General features: G+C 56.2%; 1 protein-coding gene across 1 annotated transcript in view; it reads right to left on the bottom strand.

Annotated features, from left to right (window-relative positions):
• Positions 1-633: 633 nt before the first annotated feature.
• LOC133341429 (prospero homeobox protein 1-like) overlaps positions 634-18859 on the bottom strand; it is a 61976-nt gene continuing 43750 nt past the window's right edge. Inside the window, exon 5 of the mRNA XM_061550051.1 lies at positions 634-1615. Coding sequence (XP_061406035.1) covers positions 1430-1615 — 186 coding nt within the window. The 3' untranslated portion in view covers positions 634-1429. The remainder of the gene's footprint in view (positions 1616-18859) is intronic.

Genomic DNA, 18859 nt, shown 5'->3' with positions numbered 1-18859 from the left:
GTGTGTAAACTTTTGTCACCGAGGACAAAACGGGTGGTCGGGCGTGATGCTGGCCGTGCCGGTCCTTCATAGGTGCTCGCTGACAGCACCAACAGCCTGTTCAAACTTGACTTAAAGCTTCCGTGACTGCAGGAGATAGAACAATAATTATTTTATTGTTCTATCTACGTGACTTTACCGAAAGACACCAAATAATAATCCTTTGTGCGCGTGGTGGGGAACACTGAAATTGAACGCGACTAACCGTTTGGTCATACCTTTTATCATTCTGCTCAGTAAATAATAAACAGGCAGCACCCTCAATTTGCTTAAAGGGTCGCAAATAATAATTTGCGACGCATGTTGTGCGCATGTTAATATCATCGTTGATATTTTTCACCGTACGCGAAAAAAGGAAAAAACAAAATCGTGCGAATTCAATTAAATTGGGAGTGCACGCGGAGCACATTTGCGGTAAGGCCTCTTTGCGCAGACTCATCTTCACACGACGGCGGGGGGCGGGGGGGGACACTTTCCCCTCCCTCCCCCCGAAACAAAAATATTTTCAACAACAACCCGCACATCCCCCCAATTGCAGCTTCAGAAATCAAACTCTTGCAGTGCCTTTCCCCCCCCCCCCCCAACCCCCACTTGAGTCATTTCACATAAATAAAAACAGTCCATTCGCGCCACGGCCACAGCCACCGATGGCCCCTCGCCTCCCGACGGCATTCCAGCGGAGCCTCCCGCTTGTCGGAAGTCCCGCCTGGCAACGGTGGCACCGCGCGCAAGAGGCCGCCGCCACGTTTACCTCTCGGGGTGGGAGGGGGTTGGGGTCGTGTGCGCACCGCCAACGTTGGTGGCAACGTTCCGGCAAGCGTGCGGCAACGTACCGGAAAATGTACCGGCTAACGTACCTCCAAGTTGCCGCCAACGTGCCGGCAAGGTACCGACAACGTCGTGACCGACCGGGGCCACCGGCTCGACCCACAGACGGCTGTCTCTCTCTTCCATTTTGCTAAACACGAGTCCAATCTTTCGCGGGGTGACGCACACCCCCCCCCCCCCTTGCGTCCTATGCAGAACCCTAAATAGTTGTCGTTTGTTTCCATTCTAAACTCGTCCCGCAGTTTTAATTCCTGCAAGAAGAACAAAAAATGTATTTTCGCCGTCGTGGTCGTTTGAACACGACCGTCACCGCCGACGCTGTTGTGTTTTACCGAGTAACTTCTCGTGGTTCGTTTCGGGGTTTCTGTGACGAGGCTGGACAAAGCCGGCGGGGGGGGGGGGGGGGCTTGTTTTGTTCTCCCTCTCTCGAGAGCACGTGGCCAGCCAGGCAGCTTGCACTCACAGCCGTCACAGAGTTTCCCCTCCTGCCCCAGCCTTGCGGAGGGAGGCGGTGGTGTTGGGTGGGGGGGCGTTGGTGGGGAGGGCGCGTCACCGCCGGAGGTCACTGCAGGAGGCTGTCCTGCGAGCAGCCGGAGAGACGGAAACCGTCAGGGACCTCCGAGTCCATCTTGCAGATCACCTTGTAGATCGCCTTCTTCCACGACGGGTCGGCGTCCTTCCCGGCGGTGATGGCCGTGAAAAACTCTCGCAGCGTGATCTCGGACACCTCCAGGAAGCGCACCGGCACCTGGGCACGCACCGGCACGCAGATCGATGCAGTCGATACGTTACTCGCTTGGGAAGAACATTATGTACATATATATATTTTTAAAGAAATTATAAAGTATAAAAACTATCAACGATTTTTACGTTACCAGGTAAGGTCCACCGAGTTATTTTGCTCTTCTTCTGAAGCTACCTGGCCACAAACAAAAGCCCAATGAAGTGGCTTATCGAGTGGAAATTTATAGCAAGACAAATAATCTGAACGCATGTTGATGCTATATGTGGAGGGGAAAACCGGAGGGCCTGGAGAAAAAAAATTCACGTAACCAAGGGGAGAACATGTAAACTCCAAATATACAGGAATCGGGGTCAGGATCGAACCCACGACCTCCTGTAATACCAGGCGAGGTGCCCATACATATCAATAACGCCCACCCCCGACTGGCAGACGAAAGCCAATTTGCAAGGCCGACACTTTGAATGCCTTGTTCCACACAGGGACAGCTGCCGCTGGAAGTCCCCCGCAGCAGGGCATTGCGATGGTTGAGATGAGATGCGACGCAAAGCGCTTTGAGTTTCTCACGCATTTAAGCAAACTCCGGGCACCCTGACAGCGGCTTTTGGATAACCATCGAACAAAGACGGGCACCGCATCGCGCGCTTTTAGATGTGCTTCTGCGGCCGTCTGGAACGCACTTTTAAATCTCGATTGAAAAATAATTTCTTTTAGAACTGCTTTTTGTGTTTAGTTTGTTGTCCTTCCCCCACACACCTTCCATTAGCATGGTTGGCTAGGTACGGTGAGAAAGAAGTTCAACATACATAAGCAAGAGCACTGTACATGGAAATCCTAAATCCTCACGTAATAAAGGGGCGAGATAGGTCTTAAATTAAAGAGGGAATAAACATAACGTATAGCTGTCATGGTCAATCTACTGCTGGACGGACACAGCCCTCCCCGTGCCATGTCAGTCATTGGGGTTTGTTCGGCCATATTTCTACAAGCCAAGTCGGTGCCAGTTGGTTGTTAATTTGGGCCGGTAATCGAACTTGGGTCGCTGGGTTCATAACGTGTTCACAAGCCACTGTGCTAAAAGTAAAAGCAACAATGGAATTAAATCGGAGGCATTCCACGCGTCTCCGCCGGCTGATAATGTGTAACTTATTATGACTCACGGCCACATAAAGCGCCGAAATAAATAAATACAACTTCGATTTACGTTGCGGCGGAATGTGACCGCATCTCGACACGCAGTACAGTACAACAACAACAACAAAACTGGGCCAAAAAGTGTCGCCGCAGTTGGATTCCATCTCCGGCCATGGCAGTTGAAACGATGTGGGGCAAAGTTTCTTAAATCCCTCCCGGCAACCTCTGTCCATCCCGGCACGGCAAAACAACTATGGCTGGCCGCGTGCGGTGGGCTAAAGTGTGGCTTTTTCGCTCACGTCTGGCCAACGTGGAAGAGTAGGCCAAGTAACCCTCCCCAGAGTTCGCTCGAGCGGAGGCCCTTCCGCCAGCAATGAGAAAGCAATTGCAGGGCCGCACCTTTACCGTGTTTTCATAGCAATGCTTTCACAGACAGAGGAGAGACCATGAACACTCAAGGTATCATGATGCACCCCCCCTACCCACGCCACCAACCCCTTACCCTGGTGATTCGATACTTTTTATTTACGATTCCGGGAGAGTTGCCAGTTTCAATGATCTTTCTTGAAAACATTTTTTTTTACTTTAGATTGTGGCGAATGTGAGCGGCCTCCAGTGGCTGCAGGGTGAATCTGTTTAAATGAAAACACGCACGAATCAAAACGCATCGATGTCTGTGTGGGCGACGCGCGCACACATACGCACCGAGGGCTTCGACAGACGATATTCGTTGCCCGAATGATGAACAACAACAACCATCAGCTGTTACCAGCCACGAGGGTTTACTTGCTGTACCGCACATGCAAACCGGGCGCAGCGGGTGACACGCAGGGGTACTCCGCTACGAACCCAGCGAGCCAGAGTTCAATTCCCAGTCACGACCATGTATGTATGTATGTATGTTGACCTTCTTCCGCACCGTACGTAGCCAACCGTGCTGATCGGAGGTGCGGCGTCAGTGGCGGATGAAATCGCAGCTGGGTACGAGCCACCGTCCCTTAACCAACGCACGTTCACCAGTGTGGGGTGAAGTGTGGTAAAACAACCCCGATGAGCTTAATGGGATGGGAATATCTTCATCCAGCAGTGGATTGATTAAGGGCGGTACACGCATGCAAACCGACAAGCCACGCAGCAAAACCAAAGCTTCCAGAAAAGCGTTGACCCAGTTGCAATGCTGTCAACATCAGCCAATGCATATCCACGTGCACAGCGACGCGTCGTGACTGGGTAACACGCGGCTCACGCCTCAATGGCAAGGGTGCTCTTGGCAGCGGCACACGGCCGCTTGGTTTAAACAACGAAACCCAGAACGGCCACGAGATGGCGGTGCAGAGAGCGGGTTTGCGAACCCATCTGCACATTCCTGCCCCATCGTAATTTCCAATAAAATATATATCCCTGCACCCCCCCGCCCCGCCAGGTTTCCACAACCAAAACGGAAATCGGCCAAACACCCCAAGGGCAGGACTCCTCCCCCCCCCCCCCTTCTTGCGGGGTCGCGAGACTCTTCCTCGACGTCGTCACAGACTCCGCGAATTCCGACGGCGCCCTTTGCCCCCCCCCACCCCAGAGGCGGTTGAGCAACGCCCCGTGCCCCCCCCCCCCCCTGTTCACGCGTTTGCTCTCCTCCCCGCGCTCTGCCAACGCCGTTCGACAACACGTGTTCAGAGTGGCAATAACACGCGATCCGCACGAACGCCCCGCCCGCCGATACTCAATATCGCGGAATGCACGGGTATGGCACTTTGGTGGAGGGAGGGAGGAGGGGGGAGGAGGGGGGGCAGCGCAATGGCCAAACCCAGACGGTTGCAATTTGATTTGCGGGGTTTTTGACGACGGCAGCGCCGCAAACAAGGGGTCGCGGTGCACCATCTATAACGGGGGGAGGGGGGGGAGCAAATCTCTACAAGTAGCGCGCAGGTTGGCCGCAGGTTTGCCGAGGGACACCGGACAACTCGACCCCACGTGGCGGAGACGCCGTCAGGCAGCTCATGGGTTAGTGCCTTTTTTTTTTACTACGACTACCACTACTACTACCATCCTCGAATCTTAACTTTTAAATAACTTTGGCGCGTCTGAATGGGGGAAGGATGGACGGGGCTTATAATTAATGCAGTGTATCAGATAGAGTGCCCTTGCACTCCTGACCTTCACATCAATGAGCGCAGTCAAAGCATGTTCAAAGTGCCCAATGTAATATTCATGCAACAAGCAAGCAGAGATCAAGGCCCTGTCCTGGGGTAAAAATACAAAAATGCTGTACCAAATAAAGAACGGGGAGCAGAGGAGTGGGGGTGGGGGCAGGGAAGAAGAGAAAAAAACAGGGGGAGGGGTGGGTGCGGAACGGGAAAAAAACAAAACTAAAGGCGACTCGCATTGAAGTGAGCGGCAAAAAATGGTGTTGGGGGCGCTGGCGAGAATTGGGAACGACATCGCGCGTCTCCAGCGCACGCCGCACCCCCCCCTCGCTCGCTGTTGGCCCGCCATGCGCTCGCCGGCGCAGTAATCTGATTTAGACAGTGATCAATAGTGCTCTGGGTATTGCGAAACGGGGCAGATGGCAGCAAAAGGGGGGAGAGAGAGAGAGGCAGAAAGGGGTCAGAAATGATACGCCCCAAAACCCACTGCCCTGGCCACCCTCGACCAGTGGTATTGACTCCAGGCATTGTCCGCAAGCCAGCCAGAAGGCATTGCCATGCAGCTTAACCATTAACTCACCAACCTCCTCCTCCTCCCTTCCCTTGACCTTTTGTTTCAAACGGGCATATGTTAACCTTTCTGCCATTTCATTAATCTGCAGATGCCACTCCAGACGAGTAGGCACCGCACGTTACGCCGCGGAATTGCTTTTGTTCACGTGCCCACCGGCTAATGACGGCTCACAAATAAACGCCGTCACAGCCACCACCGCCGCCGCCGCCGCCGCCGCCGCCACTCGTCGCAAATCCTCCCGACTCGACACTGCAAAGTCGCGTCGGAGGCTCTGACAAAGTTGCAGCCGAAGGAGCAAACCCCAAGTGGTTATCGCACAGCGGCGGAATTAACGGTGGTGGTCAGACGACACAAGGGGCTTCGATGCAGCTGCAACAAACTGGGTGGAAAGGGGACGTGAGGGGGGGGGGCAGGGGTGATGGGGGTTGGAGGAGAGGTGGCTGGGGGAGATTTGGGGGGGGGGTGAGGCAGCAGCTCATTTCCCCGTCCACGGACGGCTCCGCCCCTGCCACCCTGTCCCTTGCGCGGCTCACGGAGTTGGGAGCGGTGGCGGTGGCGGTGGCGGTGGCGGTGGCGGTGGCGGTGGCGGTGGCCGTGGCGGCGGTGGCGGTGGCGGCGGTGGCGGTGGTGGCGGTGGCGGTGGCGGTGGCGGTGGCGGTGGCGGTGGCCGTGGTGGCGGCGGTGGTGGTGTCGGTGGCGGTGGTGGCGGCGGTGGCGGTGGCCGTGGCCGTGGCGGCGGCGGCGGCGGCGGTGGCGGTGGCGGTGGCGGTGGCCGTGGCCGCGGCCGCGGTGGCGGCGGTGGCGGCGGCCATGGCGGTGGCGGTGGCCGTGGCGGTGGCGGTGGCGGTGGCGGTGGCGGTGGCGGTGGCCGTGGCCGTGGCCGTGGCGGTGGCGGTGGCGGTGGCGGTGGCCGTGGTGGCGGTGGCGGTGGCGGTGGCGGTGGCCGTGGTGGCCGTGGTGGCGGTGGCGGTGGCGGTGGCGGTGGCGGTGGCGGTGGTGGCGGTGGCGGTGGTGGCGGTGGTGGCGGCGGTGGCGGTGGTGGCGGTGGCGGTGGCGGTGGCCGTGGTGGCGGTGGCCGTGGCGGCGGTGGCCGTGGTGGCGGTGGCCGTGGTGGCGGTGGCGGTGGCGGCGGTGGCGGTGGTTGGTGGCGGTGGTGGCGGTGGCGGTGGCGGTGGTGGTGGCGGTGGTGGCGGTGGCGGTGGTGGCGGTGGTGGTGGCGGTGGCGGTGGTGGCGGTGGCGGTGGCGGTGGCCGTGGTGGCGGTGGCCGTGGTGGCGGTGGCCGTGGTGGCGGTGGCCGTGGTGGCGGTGGCCGTGGTGGCGGTGGCGGTGGCGGCGGTGGCGGTGGCGGTGGCGGTGGTGGCGGTGGTGGCGGTGGCGGTGGCGGCGATGGCCGGCGCAAGGAGAAGGGTTAAAAGCTGCCAGAGCGGAGCAGATGGCAACGCGGCGCACGGCAACCTTGATGCGTCCCGACGCCAGTGATTGGTGTCTGCCGCTTGTGCCGACAGAGCGAACACAGCCCGGAGGCGTGATATATATAAGGCCGTTACTGTGAGCTAAGAAAGATCCACAAGGAGAAACGGGACAGGAAGGGCAAACGGGCAGCCACGCGCAAGCCAAAGAAAAACGTGTAATTTTTAATAGCACATTTTTTTTCTTTCGCCACTCAGTCCAGGCGATTGTTTTGCAATTCAAAACATTCCAGGCTCTATCCGTGCAATAAATGACCGCCCTTGCCCTGGTCATCCAATAGAACATAGCGGGCCCTTGTTTACACGCAGTTTGCAGTCTGTGTGTAGCATTGTTCATCCTAAGTTTTTCGGGGCGCACAACTCCTTCAGTATTTATGAGTCTATTCGGCTTCTGAAAATGGCAAACAATAACACTCCATCATCACGCCCCTTAAGGGGGTGGGAGAAGCCCTTGGAATTTTTGCCTCCATAGCCGATAATTGTGGGGGAAATTACCATGGACTCAATGGATGGGAGTTATTTGAAAATGGGCAAATTCAAATAAATGAAGGCCACACTTTTCACGCAAACTGAAGGTGTCCTTGGGTTCGAAATGTAAAAAAAAAAACGCAATTTTGCGTCAAATGTTCAGAATAGTTTCTAAAGGGTTTATTCAAAACGCGTCCCTCGACGTTAATTGCTCCAAACCACCAATTGACGCTTTACAAATGATGATGACACTTTGTTTCCTCCATAGAAAAAAAATGTTCACGGAGAAAAAAGTTCATTATCATATTATTATTATTATTTTTACCAAAAGTGACATCGCCCCTTATAGGTTCGGACAGCGCTTCATTAAATCCTAGACGAAAATGTCAGCAGTGGGAAAACAGGTGTATTTGCATATAACCTCATTTCACAAACACACAAATCTATTAGAGTGGGGAAGCAGATGTCAGAACCTTGGAAATGGCCCATTTAGAGGTTTCACGCAGCACATCGTAAAGCAAAGTCGTGGGCGAGAGTATTGGAAAGTGACAAGCTGCCACCAGATGATGTATTACCTCCTTAGCTCGGCACAAACCAGGGGAAGGGACAGCTATCTGAGCGCGGAGTAAACAGCTAAAACTATTCACCGTTTGTAAAAATAGGTCAAAAAAACAGAGGGCTTCAAAAGAAATTGCGTTCGCCCTCTTGCTAATATTCAAACAGGCTGCAGTGACCTGCTTGAAGAAGGGGGGGGGACTTTTTTTTTATTCCAGAGGCCCCCGTCAACTAACCAACCGCAGAAAAGCAAACAGTTGTCTGCTGATGTTTGCTTGATAAAATGTGGCCTTTGCCTGCTAAACTTTAGCTCGCCCGGATGAATAATTAAACGGCGCAAATGAGACCCCCCCCCTCCCGCCGCCGCCTTGCCGAGCCCGCGTGCGCGTTTCCGACAGAACAGGTTTTCCGCCCTTGCTGAAGAGCCGAGGAGGAGGAGGAGGGTTGTCTGGAAAATGCGGATGAGGGGCACGAGCGACTTCGCCCCACAATAATCGCTCGCTCGGCTCCTCGCTCGGCTCCTCGCTCGCCGGGGTGAAAAGGGAAGGCACAGCTGGCACTCTCGCCGAGATCACGCCGCGCGCACAAAGGCAAAGACTCCCTCCCATCTCCCCTCCCTCCCATCTCCCCTCCCATCTCCCCCCACCCTCCCCTCTCCCCTCCCCTTTCCCCTCTCCTCTCCCCACCCTCCCTTCCCCCCACCCTCCCCTCTCCTCCTTCCCTCCCCTCTCCTCCTTCCCTTCCCTCCCCTCTCCTCCTTCCCTCCCCTCCCCTCTCCTCCTTCCCTCCCCTCTCTTTTTTTTTTTTTTTTTTTTACGATCAGTGGAAACAAGAAGATGCTCGGTGTATTCGGCACTTTGTTTCGGTCATCATTTCGTAATTTTTTTTTTTTTTTTTTTTTTTTTTTTTTAAACGGGGCTTTATGTTGCCCTCGCTCGCTCGCTCTCTCGCTCACTCGCTCTCTCGCTCGCTCTCTCGCTCGCTCTCTCGCTCACTCTCTCGCTTGCTCGCTCTCTCGCTCTCTCTCACTCGCTCTCTCTCTCGCTCATTCTCTCGCTCACTCTCTCGTTATTTACGCCGCCCCCCTCGCAGTCCTATGGCCTCCGACGGGTAGCTCATAACAGCATGCAGAGCTCCCCGTCATCTGCCACGGAGCACACGGCCTCCTCCATCGCCCACTGCTCCTTGAAGGCCGGCACGGCGTGGGTCAGCCGCGCGTGGCGGAACTCCAGCCACACCCTGGCTCCGACCAGAGCGCGGAAGATGCCCAGGCTGCTGGCCGGACGTTTCCCCTCCAGGGCCACCTTCCTCGCCCTGTATATGGCGAGCTTGGCGTAGCCGACGAGCACGTTGACCAGCCCCTGGAGATGTTGGGGTCCGTCGCCCTTTCGGTATCCAAAGATGAGGACCGTCGGGGAGAAGTGGAGGCTGAACTTTAGGAGGATGTTTCTCAGGACCTTGAACAGCGAGTCCAGGCTCTTGCACTCCACGTATTGGTGCGCCACCGTCTCCACTTTTCCGCAGAACCGGCACTCCGGGGGCGTGTCAGTGAAGCGCGCCAGGGAGGCGTTGGTGGTGACGGTGCCGTGGGCGATGCTCCAGCTGAGGTCGCCGATGCGGTTGTACGTCGGGCTGGAGTAGAGTTGCCTCCAGCGAGGCCTCTCCGGAGAGATGCAGGGCAGGGCTTTCCTCCAGGCATGGTCCTTATGGCTCCTCAGGGTGTCCTGTTGGTGAAACCGGACCATGTAGGAGTAGAGCACCTTCCTCTTGACATTTGCGAAGGCCACCTCTGGTAGGTCCTCCAGCCGGCACAGGTTGTGATCCGCCTTCGCTTGTCGGCATTGGCGACGCAGTGGCACGACGGAGAGCTCCGGTGGAGGGGGACCGAGAGGGGCCTCGTCATCCCCAACGCCGATGGGGGGCGTTCTCCCCGCTGCCGCTGAGAAGGCCACCTTGGCTTCGGCCAGGATCCGGGCAGCCACCCGGAGCGATTGCAGCCCTGTCTTTGCGGCCATGTCTGCTGGTCCGAGCCACCGGCCCCGTGTTCCAGGCTCCACCAGATCTCCCATCCTGGTGAGCCGCGCGTTGGTGAGGCGCCTCTCCATGCCGGGGGTGGCGGTGGTGGACGGCAGCTTTGTCTGCGGGTTCCTGAAGATCGGTTCGAAGACCAGATCCTCGGCCGATTGCGGCTGGTTCAGCCTCCTGACGGCGAGGGAGCTCCACGTCTGCAGGACGCTCCTGTAGAAAGGTGGCAGCTGTCCCAGTGGGAGGCCCTGCAGGTCCATGTAGAATAGTTGTTTGGAGCACTGCAGACCCCCCAGCTGTTTGAGTAGGAAGGAGGCCGTGACGCTCCAGGCTGGTGCAGGGGTGGTGGCGTGCAGGAACTTTTGTGCGGCCTGCAGTCGGAAGGTGGCCAGCTGACTCCGCACGCACACCAGCCCGTGACCGCCCTCGTCCAGTGGCAGGGCCAGGACCCCAGCCGCGACCCGGTGTCCTCTGCCCGACCAGAAGAAGTCGAGGACTCGCTTCTGAAGCGCGTTGACGAGGCTCATGGGGGGGTGCAGGGAGAAGAGTCGGTGCCACAGCATGGACGTCACCAGCTGGTTCACCACCAACGTCTTTGTCCTGAAGGTGAGGAACTTGCACAGGCGACTCCAGGTGCCCAGCCGCTCCTTCACCTTCCCCTCCAGCTCGACCCAGTTCCTTTGCGGTGGTTCCTCCTCTGGTCCCAGGAAGACCCCCAGGTGGTGCAGGGATGTCGTGCTCCAATTGATGGTTTTTGCCTTCTCCGGACACTCGGTCATGTCCCACGCTCCAACCAGCAGGCCGCTGCACTTTTGCCAGTTCATTTTGGATGAGGAGGCCTTCGAAAAGACCTCCTGACACTCGTGCAGCAGGGCGACATCATCCAGGGAACGAAGGATGAGGAGGATGTCATCGGCGTATGCCGTCAGGACCAAACTGACATTTGGTTCCCTGAGCACCAGGCCGCTGAGTCTCCGCCTTATGAGATTCAGGAAAGGCTCTAATGCCAGTGCATAAAGTTGGCCCGACAATGGGCATCCCTGCCTCACTCCTCGGTCGAATTTGACAGGGGCAGTGAGGGTGCCGTTGATCTTGATCATGCACTCCGCCTTGGTGTAGAGTAGGCGGATCGTTCGGACAAACCCATCTCCAAAACCAAAGGCCTTGAGGGTTCCCAGGAGGTATTTGTGGTCCACTCTGTCAAAAGCCTTTTCCTGGTCAAGGGCCAGAAACGCGATTGGGATGCCCAACCTCTGGGACATCGCGATGAGGTCTCTGACCAGGAAGATGCCGTCGTGGATGGATCGTCCGGGGATGGTGTAGGACTGGTCCCTGTTTACGACTTGTGCAATCACCCCTTTCAGTCGCAGGGAGAGAGCCTTCGTCAATATTTTGTAGTCGGTGTTCAGGAGGGACACCGGACGCCAGTTTTGTAGGTGCCTCAGGTCTCCGTTCTTGGGAAGCAGAGTGAGCACCGCTCTCCTCCAAGACTGAGGCATCACCCCGGTGACAGAGGCTTCCTCCAGCACCTCTCTGTAGTCCTCCCGTAGGGATGGCCAAAAAGCGGCGTAAAACTCCCCTGTTAGCCCGTCTAACCCTGGAGATTTATTTGGGGCCAGTCCTCCTACAGCTGCGTCAAGGTCATTCCTGGTGAGCTTTAGCTCCAGCAGCTCCTTCCCGTCTTCCTCCAGGGTGGGTAGACCGCTCCATGCCTCCGCCTGGGCCGCTCCCGATGTTTCTTCAGGGGAGAACAGGCTGCCGTAGAAGTCTCTGATGATGGTCGACTTCTGCTGGAGTTCGTGCGCCAGGACACTGTCACCATCAAAAAGGCACTCCATGTATTTGCGTCTCCCGTTCTGCCTCCCGAGGGAGTAGAAAAACGGGGATCCCGTGTCGAGGTCTGTGATGAGCTTCACCCGGGATCGCACAAACGCTCCCCTCGTCTGCTCCTCCTGTAGGCCTTTGAGACGCTCCCTAATCTCCTCGTATTCTCGGAGAAGAGCAGGGTCATTGTCCTCGGCGAGGCGACTCTCCAAATCGAGGACCCGGGCTTCCATGTCGGTGATGTCCGCGTTCTTCAGTCTGGTGCTCCCCCAGGTGTATTGTTGGCACAACAGCCTGGTGTGCACTTTGCCCATGTCCCACCATTGGGCCAGAGAGTCGAACTGCGTTTTGGTTTTTTTCCACTCTTCCCAGAAGTCCTCGAACATCTCTATGAAGGTGCCATCCCCCAGCAGCGAGTTGTTAAAATGCCAGTGGGACGCGCCCTCGCGGGCTCTCTCCAGCCTGACACGGAGCACGATGAGGTTGTGATCCGTGAAGGGTGCCGCCCTGATGCCAGACGTTATGGCGCACGTCACAAAGTTCTTAGAGATGTAAAATCTGTCGAGCCTGGACTGTGTCACCGAGCCATCGCGCCTCGTCCTCGTGTACGTGAACTGGCGTTGGCCAGGGTGATGTATGCGCCACACGTCCACCAAGGCGGCGTCCTCCAGTAGTCCCTGCATCTCCCTCTTCGGCCCAACTCCCCCCTGCTGCCTTCCCGAACGATCCAGGGCGCCGATTGTGCAGTTGTGGTCGCCACCTACAATCACGCACTCGTCGTCCGGGATCCCAGCCAGGTGCCTCCTCAGGAGGTGCAGGAACGGGATCTTCTCCTTGTTGTTGACCGGCGCGTACACGTTCAGTAGGTGGGTGGTGACATCGCCCACCCTGACCGTTACCGCGAGCAGCCTTCCCTTCACCACTTCGGTCTGGGTGATGAGCTCGGGATGAAACCCTTTAGCGAACAGGGTCGCGACTCCACAGGAGGTGTTGTCAAGGTGGCTGTAGAAGGAGTCCCCTCCCCACTCCTTTCTCCAGTCATTCTCGTCCTCGACCGTGAGATGCGTCTCCTGAATGAAGAAGACAGAGGCAGCGTGTTTCCTCGCAAGAGACATCGCGGAAAACCTCCGCACTGCCTCCCTGCAGCCGTTCACATTTAGGGAGGCGATGTACATAGGCATTGGTTTTTGCTTGCCTCCATGTCCTCCCACTTCCTAATTTGTCTGCGGAAATATCTCAGCTTTGCCCTCTCCTTGCCCCGGGACTTGAGTCCCTGATTGGCGAGGACTCTGTCGGCTTGAGTCACAGAGGCCTTTATTGCCTTGCTGTCCTTCCATCGAACCATGGCCATGTCCGCTCTGTCCTTCCTCAGGTTGGTGTCATCAAGGAATTTCCAGAGATCTTCCGAGGAGACCAGGCAAGTCTGAGAGTCAAGGACTGTAGACTCCTGGCTGCTGTCGCTCCCCACACTGAGGCAGTCGTCCCGATCAGAGTCGATTACCCCGGCGTCCGTCTCTGCTGGAAGAGCTGCAGCGGCTGGGCTGGCGCATGGCCCAGCGGCATCCTCTCCCCCAGTGTCGTGGACGATTTGGGATGTCTCCTGCTCAGGCTCTTCGGGTGGATGGCCCCGGGGTGTTTCTTCCACTGGTTTTGGGTCAGCAGTGGGACGGGGACCTTCCTCGTCATTCCCATCCATTTCATCCTCGGTGAGTGTGCTTGATGACTCTCCACCGACTTCCTCATCTTGGTCGAGGGCTGAGCCAATAGGATCTGTCATCGTTTCATGCATAGCTGGTGGGGAGTGAGTCTCTATCACCGCAGTAGACGGGTCGATTTCCGTGGCGATGTCGCCTTCATCGTCCGCGCTCTCCTGCTGTGGAAACCCGTCCCCAGACACACGCTGCTTCTTCCTTATGACGAGTTTCTTCCTCGCCGCCCGCGCGTCACTCGGCGTGGCGTCCGGGATGGCGAAAACCATGTCGTCGGCGTCCGGCAGCTGTTCTGGTTCCTCCCCCGGTGTGGGAGGTTTCACCGCTTCTTCCGGTTCGAGGTCTGGGAGGGGTTCCTCCTCTGAATTAGACCCTTGCGATCCGGTTTCTTCAGTATTTTTCCTCTTGCGATTAGTCGCTTGAGGTGGCGATGTTGGGGCCACTACCTCAGGTGTAGGAGGCTGCGTGGCTGGCGGGTCCGGTGTGGGCTGTTGGGGGCCTTGTTGCAGTGGGGGCTCTTGCTGCTTTCCCCCCTCTGCTGTGCCTCCCTCCTCCCCACTCTTTTCTCCGACCCTTGGCGTCGTCGGTTTAGGGCAATCCCTTCGGAAGTGGCCCTCTTCTTTGCAAAGATTGCATTTGATGCAATCCTTGGCATAGTACAGTCTATGGGCAACGCCTGCATAGACAATCACAAACGATCCCTCCCCCTGTTGTCCGGGAGTCAGTAGGACTTGCACCTGCCTCCTGAAACAAAAGACGTGTTTCAGGGTGGGGTGTCTGCACCCCAGCGACACGCCACGTACTGGCGACACGACCGTGCCCAGCTTGGACACGTGCTCCAGCATGTCCTTGTCGGGGATGTAGGGCGGCACGTTGGAAACGACGATTCGCGCCGCCACCGAAACGATGGGTTCCAGTTGGACGTACACTCCCCGCACGGTTATCCCCTTCTCGACGGCCGCATCGGCCACCTTCTTCGTCGTCAGGAAGAAGACGGCTTTCCCGCTGAGCTTCGCGGCGTGGGCGATGGTGTCTGGCGGGACGATGGCGGCCAGGGCCATGACGTACTCCTCGATCATGACGGAGCTCGAGGCGTAGCAGCGGATGCCGTTCTCGCGCGGCGGAAATGTTCGCTGCGCGCTTGGGGGGGTTGGCCTTGGAGCAGAGGCCCGAGTGGGGGGCCTCGTGGCTCCGGGCAGATTGGCAGCTGCGGCCTGTGCGTAGGTGGCCATTTAATGCCTCCTACCCTCAAACGCTGCCTGACTGTGGTGTAGCGCTTCTATATAGAGCTCCCCTCGAGAGTGTAAACTGAGGATCAAGAAGTAATCCTCGTTGAAGAAAATAAAGAAAGTTAGGAAAAGGAATAAATTAATTTATTGAATAAATTAGATGTATTTATTATTTATTGAATAAATTAACCTATTGAGAAAAAATAGAATGTACAAATAAATAATAAATGGAGATCGAATTATAAATTTACGTCATAAATAAATAAATAAACTGTACCTGCGCGAAAGGAGCCCAATAGTTAATCATTAACCATTAGGCTTCCTAATCCGCAAAGTCAACAGTAGCGTTCAAATTATCGTGTGGCTTAAACTCTGTGCTTTAACGGCAAATGCTCACACTAGAAACAAGTTATAACAAATCTTAAATAGTTTGAGAATCGCAAACTGAGATTAACAACATAAGCAGAAGAATACCGGAACTATAAGCAAAGTATAAAAAGCCAGTTAAAGTATGAAAACGATGCTTGAATAAACTATGGGTTCGACCACCGCACTTTAGAAACCACAGCGTGTTTCAGAAGGCTGTGCCTCCCCCGAGCTGTTAAGCTTCAGAAAGTAAAGAAAAATAGAAAACCACACAAATATGACTACCTGTGTGTGCAAGAGGCAGAATACTTACTCTTACTGAGTAAAATCTGTAAAGAAAAGAAGCAGTTAGAAGCGGGTTTTTAAAGAAAAATTATAAGAAAGTCAGGAGCTCAAAACGAAGCGCGCCTCTCCTCTCTCCTCCCTCCCCTCCCTCCCCTCCCCATCCCACCCTCCCCTCCCGTCTCCCCTCCCCTCTCCCCTCCCTCCTCACCCCCGTACAGCGTGAACAGACTGTTTGAGGGGGGAGACAAGCGCTGTTCGCGAGTAGCGCCGACGAAGAAGGGCGGAACGGCACACGAAGGGGGCGGGGGGGGGTGGCCAACACCTTGCCCGGCCACCTTTGTCTCCCCAGTAGCAATGTTTCTTTTTACGTGTACTCGTTTGAGGCCGAGTCGACCTAGGGGAGGCTCAGGACCGGTTCAGATAATCGTCACCTATGTTGGCCGCGGGCGGAAGTCGAACTCGGTTCGCCAGGTTCCTTGCGCGGCGCGTTAGCCCGTTGCTCTAGCGCTCCCCACGTGCGCACGTGCGTACGTGTGTGCGCACCTAATGCGTGCGTACAGGCGCAGGAGGGCACGCGCGCGTGTATGTGTGTGTGTGCCCATATGTAACATCACGCGTACAGATGCCTTTGGTGTGGTTGGGAATGGTGTGGGGAGAGGGAAGCAGCTCTGAGGGGGGTGGCTCGTGGGGACAAATGTGTTGAATGTAGAACACGTGTTATACACTGTGGATACAGACGACGTGTTATACACTGTGGGATACATACTAATTCACGGTGGAACACGCGTGTGTCCACGGTGGAACACGCGTGTGTCCACGGTGGAACACGCGTGTGTCCACGGTGGAACACGCGTGTGTCCACTGTGGAACACGCGTGTGTCCACTGTGGAACACGCGTGTGTCCACTGTGGAACACGCGTGTTTTCACTGTGGAACACGCGTGTGTCCACTGTGGAACACGCGTGTTTTCACTGTGAAACACGCGTGTTTTCACTGTGGAACACGCGTGTTTTCACTGTGGAACACGCGTGTGTTCACTGTGGAACACGCGTGTGTCCACTGTGGAACACGCGTGTGTCCACTGTGGAACACGCGTGTGTCCACGGTGGAACACGCGTGTTTTCACTGTGGAACACGCGTGTGTCCACTGTGGAACACGCGTGTTTTCACTGTGGAACACGCGTGTGTTCACTGTGGAACACGCGTGTGTCCACTGTGGAACACGCGTGTGTCCACTGTGGAACACGCGTGTGTCCACTGTGGAACACGCGTGTGTCCACTGTGGAACACGCGTGTGTCCACTGTGGAACACGCGTGTGTCCACTGTGGAACACGCGTGTGTCCACTGTGGAACACGCGTGTGTCCACTGTGGAACACGCGTGTGTCCACTGTGGAACACGCGTGTGTCCACTGTGGAACACGCGTGTGTTCACTGTGGAACACGCGCGTGTCCACTGTGGAACACGCGCGTGTCCACTGTGGAACACGCGCGTGTCCACTGTGGAACACGCGCGTGTTCACTGTGGAACACGCGCGTGTTCACTGTGGAACACGCGCGTGTTCACTGTGGAACACGCGCGTGTTCACTGAGGAACACGCGCGTGTTCACTGTGGAACACGCGCGTGTTCACTGAGGAACACGCGCGTGTTCACTGTGGAACACGCGCGTGTTCACTGAGGAACACGCGCGTGTTCACTGAGGAACACGCGCGTGTTCACTGAGGAACACGCGCGTGTTCACTGTGGAACACGCGCGTGTTCACTGAGGAACACGCGCGTGTTCACTGTGGAACACGCGCGTGTTCACTGTGGAACACGCGCGTGTTCACTGTGGAACACGCGCGTGTTCACTGTGGAACACGCGCGTGTTCACTGTGGAACACGCGCGTGTTCACTGTGGAACACGCGCGTGTTCACTGTGGAACACGCGCGTGTTCACTGTGGAACACGCGCGTGTTCACTGTGGAACACGCGCGTGTTCACTGTGGAACACGCGCGTGTCCACTGTGGAACACGCGCGTGTTCACTGTGGAACACGCGCGTGTTCACTGAGGAACACGCGCGTGTTCACTGAGGAACACGCGCGTGTTCACTGTGGAACACGCGCGTGTTCACTGAGGAACACGCGCGTGTTCACTGAGGAACACGCGTGTGTTCACTGTGGAACACGCGTGTGTTCACTGAGGAACACGCGTGTGTTCACTGTGGAACACGCGTGTGTTCACTGAGGAACACGCGCGTGTTCACTGAGGAACACGCGCGTGTTCACTGAGGAACACGCGCGTGTTCACTGAGGAACACGCGCGTGTTCACTGAGGAACACGCGCGTGTTCACTGTGGAACACGCGCGTGTTCACTGTGGAACACGCGCGTGTTCACTGTGGAACACGCGTGTGTTCACTGTGGAACACACGTGTGTCCACTGAGGAACACGCGTGTGTCCACTGTGGAACACGCGTGTGTCCACTGTGGAACACGCGTGTGTCCACTGAGGAACACGCGTGTGTTCACTGTGGAACACACGTGTGTCCACTGAGGAACACGCGTGTGTCCACTGTGGAACACGCGTGTGTCCACTGTGGAACACGTGTGTTCACTGTGGAACACGTTTCTTCACTATAGATTTTTCCCTGTGGAACACGCGTGTGTTCACTGAGGAACACGCGTGTGTCCACTGTGGAACACGCGTGTGTTCACTGAGGAACACGCGTGTGTCCACTGTGGAACACGCGTGTTTTCACTGTGGAACACGTTTCTTCACTATAGATTTTTCCCTGTGGAACACGCGTGTGTCCACTGAGGAACACGCGTGTGTCCACTGTGGAACACGTTTCTTCACTATAGATTTTTCCCTGTGGAACACGCGTGTGTTCACTGAGGAACACGCGTGTGTCCACTGTGGAACACGCGTGTGTTCACTGTGGAACACGCGTGTGTCCACTGTGGAACACGCGTGTGTTCACTGTGGAACACGCGTGTGTCCACTGTGGAACACGTGTGTGTTCACTGTGGAACACGTTTCTTCACTATAGATTTTTCCCTGTGGAACACGTGTGTGTTCACTGTGGAACACGTGTGTTCACTATAGATGTGTTCACTGTGACACGCATGTTAACTGTGACACGCATATTCACTATATTTCAATGCTCACCACTAACCAGTTGACGACAAGTTAGTGGTGAGCATTATGAAAGCGGTAAACGTCTACATTAAGGTTAAGTGATGACTGATTAGCACGGTTACCTACGTAAGGTGCGAAAGAAGTTGAACATACATGTAGGCGAGTGTCACTCGAGTGTCACGTGACCCCGTTTACAGGACTGTCTGACCTCTAGTTCCCTATAGATGATACAAAAAAAGTCAGTCAGTGTCCGGGTAGACCAAGTCCTCCACGTGGGTTTCGGAATCAAGGAGTGAAGTTCACAGGAAGAGCAACCGCGGTAGTAGCGCCAGAAGAGTAACAAGCAGC

Source organism: Lethenteron reissneri, chromosome 11, assembly GCF_015708825.2.
Source record: "Lethenteron reissneri isolate LAM-NWPU_2019-01 chromosome 11, ASM1570882v1, whole genome shotgun sequence".
Taxonomy (NCBI): Eukaryota; Metazoa; Chordata; class Hyperoartia; order Petromyzontiformes; family Petromyzontidae; genus Lethenteron; species Lethenteron reissneri.
The sequence above is the reverse complement of the archived record's forward strand: the minus strand, read 5'-3'. Positions and strand labels throughout refer to the sequence as shown.